General features: G+C 57.2%; 1 protein-coding gene across 1 annotated transcript; it reads left to right on the forward strand.

Annotated features, from left to right (window-relative positions):
* Window positions 1–729: 729 nt before the first annotated feature.
* On the forward strand, window positions 730–4706 carry GGTG_13359 (hypothetical protein; the record flags this gene model as incomplete). The annotated part of the gene is made up of 7 exons (XM_009231265.1): window positions 730–808; window positions 1063–1222; window positions 1277–1301; window positions 1758–2538; window positions 2622–2909; window positions 2984–3114; window positions 3178–4706. 7 exons carry the CDS (start codon window positions 730–732, stop codon window positions 3790–3792), a joined length of 2079 nt encoding a protein of 692 aa, XP_009229529.1. The 3' UTR covers window positions 3793–4706.
* Between the last annotated feature and the right edge of the window lie 677 nt (window positions 4707–5383).

Consider the following 5383-nt stretch of genomic DNA (forward strand, 5'->3'; position numbering starts at 1 on the left):
TGCGATGCTGTGGTGGTGGGTGGGAGGCAACATCGCCCACCTTCTTTCCTGTCGAAATGAGGCGAACGCGCTTCACACAGGCTGCCGCATCCGCCGAGTCCGTCCTTAAGATCTCTCCTCAGGCCATAGCATACCACAGAGGCCCGTAAAGGAAAAAGAATGAAGGGACTGGGGGCAGGGAGCCCGGACAGCACGACCCTGGCTGGGTTTAGTAACTTGATGAGGCGGTCGGGTTCTGTTTATTTCTGTGTGTTCCTGAATGCAGCAAGCGCCTTGTCGATGCAAGCGACGTGTTACAGCCAACCCAGCAGCAGGAGCGGGGAGGGGGTGTGCGCAGCCAGCAGACAGAAGCAGAGGTACCCGATCCATATAAGGAAACGACTTGCGGGGTGGAGCCCGTGAATGGCCTCGGGCGGATGGCCTGTTTTGCCACGATAAGCCCCCGGTCGGGCAGGCGTAGGAAAGCGGCTAGGGGTGGCCAGGCCACTCACCAGGTAGGGCGAGGCAATTAGGCCGCGCAGCAAGCACCCCTTCCCACCCATTTCCACACGCCCACCGCACCCCTTATTATGCAACCACCAAGACCTGCTGTCTAGCCGCTCACCATATCACTCCCGAAGGCGGCATGTTTCCAGCCAAAAACATGGCGCCCAATTACCTCAAGAGTTTGACTGTAGCCATCCCCCCAAGAGCGCGAGAGACAGTATCCTTACTCTTTTCAACCCCGTAATGTCTGGCGCTCAGAGCAAGCTGGGCTCTTCACGGGCTGGTCTGGATAGAGCATGCGTTCCCTGCCGAGCACTTCAAGGTCGACAAGTCAGAGGATGACGAGCGCATCAGCGAGCACCCCCTAGCAGCCGATGCGGCAAAAGACTACTTACCTCGTATCCGGCCTCCCAGTCGTTCGGCACAATGACAAATTATTTTATTTGACAAACCCGCTTGCTAGCTAGACATTGAGCCCGGGGAAGCGGAGCGATAGGGTGCATGATGGCGTTGATGCTGCCCTGGCCTGCTCGCTTCTTTCATGGGTGGTAGGATCCAACTTTCTCCACTGTGCAGGTGTTGCTATCATCGTGCGCGGGTCAGGTGTGATTGGAGTCGGCGGACAGCCGCCATGCGGTATCCACAATTCCAACGTACACGCATGTACCTTTTTCTGGATTAGGAACGCGGCGGCGCCACCCCAAAAAAGTTGGGCCGGCTGGCACAAAAGTCCACAGTTGGTGACTTTGGACCCGCAGCCCCATTTCCCGCCGAGAAATTGATTTATTAGTTACCCGAGGGTATACGTAGCGCAGGTAAGTCAGCCAAAATTGAGTGTCGTCCAATCGGACCTGAGCCCCTCCCGCCACGATACAAGCAGCATTACGTAATCAAGCAGCTCGGTGGGCTGTTTGCCAATCTTTATCTCGACTGCTCGCTATAAGTGCCGTTTGCGCGTTAAATTGCTGGCATGCAAGGGAACCTGGCCAGATTAAAGCTTGACCGTGCTAGAGAGAGCACGCCCTTGTTCCATTGGGCATAAGCGATTTGTGCATGTTGGAGCGGAGCAGGTTCCCCAGCCCAGATCATTCCTCCACTGGTTTCATTGGGTGTTGACCCACGGCCCAGCTATCGACAGCAGGCCGATCGATCGTGAGAAACCCGAGAGGAATAAAAAAGACAAAAAAAAGTTAGCGCAGGGACGCAGGGAAACTGCAAAGCCGCAAACACCGCTTGTTTACTTTTTTTTCTTTGTCACTACCTGCCATCAGTTTTGCCCGCACCTGATTTATCCTTGTCTCCTGTCTGTTGCCGAGCGCGCCACGCGCCTTTCCTGCGACTGCTCCTCCCACGCCACCAACCTGCCCACTCCCGACAACCTCTTCTCTAACCTTCCTCTCCAGCAAGCTTCCAGCAAGCCATCCGGCGCGCATCCGCCCCCGCGACGCCGTCGCATCAATCGCCCCCGTCGGCCGCGAACACCAAGCATACGCGCCCATACAACGAAGCCAAACCCATATCCTGCTGCCCAAGCAAGGCGTCCTCGCCCGCCCGCATCCGGCGTTCCGACACGCGCGGTTTGGGGACACCACCCGCCACACAGCTACCAGCATACCCCCAGCTTCTTTACCCGGCAGCTCGCTCGCCCGCGCAGACTCTACCCCCCGCCGGAGCAGCCTCCCCGCTTTCGGGCACCGCGACGCGCGCGCCGATCCAGCCGGGGGTCGACTCTCCAGCCGCGCGCAGCTCCCCGGACAAGCCCACCCCTCTTTCCCGCCATGACGTCCTCCTCTAAGAAGCGGTCACGCAGCGAGGCCGACAAGTCGCGCGCCGAGTGCCCCTTCTCCATCAAGCTCGTCGATCCCAAGGAGGAGCAAAAGTCCAAAAGGCGGCGCAAGCCGGCCGAGGATGACGAGACCAAGAAGACCCTGACCCAACCGTCGCCCTTTGCGCCGACGGGTAAGTTCAAGACGTACGACACCATGGACGGGCATTACCAGGTCGAGCCGGCAAAAAAGTGGGCGGATATGACGCCGTATAACAGCTTTGTTCGTAAGTGCGGGCCTGCCATGGTGTCCCTTTCTTTGCATGTGTGCGTGTTTTTTTCTAACACGCGCCGACGCGCCGGGCGGCAGTAAACGGCGCCAAGTATTTTAGCGGAAACTTCATCTATGTGGCCAACGACTCGTCCCTCGATCGGCAAAAGGCGCCGCGTAATAAGGAAGGCGGCCTGAAGAAGTCAGATGAAGATTGGGTCGCGAGGATCCTCGAGATCCGGGCCAGTGACGAGCACCACGTCTACGCCAGGGTTTACTGGATGTACTGGCCCGACGAGCTACCACCACACACATTGGACGGGAAGAAGATGCCGCAGGGTCGCCAGCCATACCACGGCCAGATGGAATTAGTCGCCTCAAACCATAGTGCGTTGTGATCTGCCTGCAACCCTCCCTCCTCGAGCTCTCGGGCATCGCGCATGTTGCTAACCAGGCCGCAGTGGACATGATCAGTGTAGTCAGTGTTACTTCTCAAGCACATGTGAACCAGATGATCGAAGATAACGACGACGACATCCAGAGCAGTCTCTACTGGCGGCAAGCTTTCGACGTGAGGACAGCCGAGCTATCAGTACGTACTGACCGTCTCGCCGCCATCAGGGGCTATGTTAACCCGCCTTTCTCCCATGCGCAGTCAGTCGAGCTCGTTTGCAGATGCGGCCAGCCAGCAAATCCTGATAAGACCCTTATAGGATGTTCCAACACGAAAGGGGGCTGTGGAAAGTGGCTTCACTCCGACTGCCTGATACACGACGCGCTCATTAGGGTTTACGAAAGGCTGGGCGAAACTAAGCCACACATAACGCAGCCCACGCTCAAAGACGGAAAGGGCGGCGACGAGGCCAAGCGCCCGCTGAGCCCCAAGGAGTCGGGCGGAGCAGTGTCGGCCCAGCAGTCCATCGACGTCAAGTCGAACGGTGTCGATGTCAAGGATATCAAGCCTAATAGTGAGTCTGCTAGACTGGCGGAATCGCCAACCGCACCGCCGACCTCGACGGAGCCCGAGGCGAAGTCGATAAAAAAGTCGACCTCGACCGAGCCGTCATGGGATACGGCCAGCAGGACCGGACGCAAGGGCAAGTTCAAGAAAAAGAGGGAGCCTTACGAGTGGCTCTTCCACGCCAAGACCGTCATGACCCTGACGCCGCCCCTGATGGAGATCACGGACCTCCGAAAGGGCATCGAGGGCGGCGACAAGACGTGGATGGAGCCAATGCCGTGTCCGATCTGCCATGTGCAGATCGTATAGCCGTCTCGGGCGCCTCACGTGGGCCGGCAACACGTGCCCGGGCAGCATTTGCCCGAATCACTGCTGCCTCCCTCTTTACCTCCTTGTGCTTTCACCCCCCTGTTTATGGCGCCCGGCGCTCACACAAAAACTCTGGTCTCGAGCCAGGCCCCGCTGAGATCTGGCACCATTGCCAACCGACCCACAATAGAAATGCACGTTGCGGTTGCCAGCCAATGCGTCCGTCTGCCTATTGGACCTGCCGGCTAGCGTTTGCCAACTGGCCATCCGACGACGAGTCTGACCCCAGGCCACAGAGCCGGGTCGCCCGTGCTCTGATGCTTGCTGGCACCCTGAGCTCCTGCCATGCTCGGTGTGATGGCTAGCAGAGAGCCTCAACAGCGGACATGCTTGGAGCCCAAAAGAAAGCCGAGCTTATGGTCGCTGGCTCTTGATCCGAGCTGCCACCGGACGCAGGTCCGGAGCTGTGTTGTAGAGACCACACCCACAAAAGTCTCGACTCACGCAGGCGGCGCGGTGTAAAACCTCGTTGCTACCTGTCCCCAGACTACCCAAAATTTTTGGGCCATCTCGGGCGCGCTGTGATGTCCAGGCAGACAACATATTGACGGGTCTTTTTGTTTTATTCTCTCGATGTCCACTTGTCACACTATCCTCTTGTCCAACATCTGTTTTTGATAGGTAGCATGTTTGCACCGGTATTGCTTGGATCAAGGGGAAAGATCGGCAGATCTGGTAATGAGACTTTCTGTCTTTTGGGGTGTTGCTGGTCGCAAAAGCACCTTATTCGTTCTTTTTTAGCCACTTTGCGATGAGCCCATCCTCCGTAGTTCAGCCAGATGTTACGGCGTGGCGTGCCCTCCGTGCACTTGTAGCCTTGTCTCTCGTGTGCGTTGGGTGTATGAGACCCCTATCGCAATCAGAACAGTGGTTCTGATTGTCCTGGCTTTTTAGCTTAAGTGGGAGGGGTCTCCCTTTATCTAACCGCCGTGACGCCAGAGCGCCCATCGGGGCCGCGTTTCTGTTCTCGGTAGCCAGCGCGAAGGACGGCGGCTTGTGCATAAATGCCGACACAAGGGGATAAGGAGGCGCAATTAGGGGATTCCAAATAGCTAATCGCAACCCCCCGTCTAAAGAAGCACTGCGTAAGGACATGAATCCCCGCCCCCTCGCATATCCCCCTTTAGGGTTCAATATTTCTTTCTGTTTTGTTAAAAAGTGATCAAAGCTACAATTTACCACGTATCATAAACATTTCCAAAGATCCTGTGACTGATCGTGCTGCTTAACCGAACCGCGGTTTCCTAACCGTTACGCTCCAGTTTGTTGGCCGCCCTGTAAACAACAGTGGAAGCAAGCGCCAACTTGCTACTGCAGCAGCCACCTAAGCTAACCCTTTCATAAGGAGCTGCAGAACGCGTGGGATGGAGTCGGCGACGGCAGCGAATCATCGCACCTCGAGCGTAGTCGGTAGCACGCCATTTCCTGCGTCAGTGTCCCAACTAAGCTAAAGGCACATGGTTTCCGGTTATCATCGGCCGACCTGCCCGTCGTTTCTTCCCATGTCCTCCCCGTTCGTCATCTCTTCCCA

This window comes from Gaeumannomyces tritici (assembly GCF_000145635.1).
Source record: "Gaeumannomyces tritici R3-111a-1 unplaced genomic scaffold supercont2.12, whole genome shotgun sequence".
NCBI lineage: Eukaryota > Fungi > Ascomycota > Sordariomycetes > Magnaporthales > Magnaporthaceae > Gaeumannomyces > Gaeumannomyces tritici.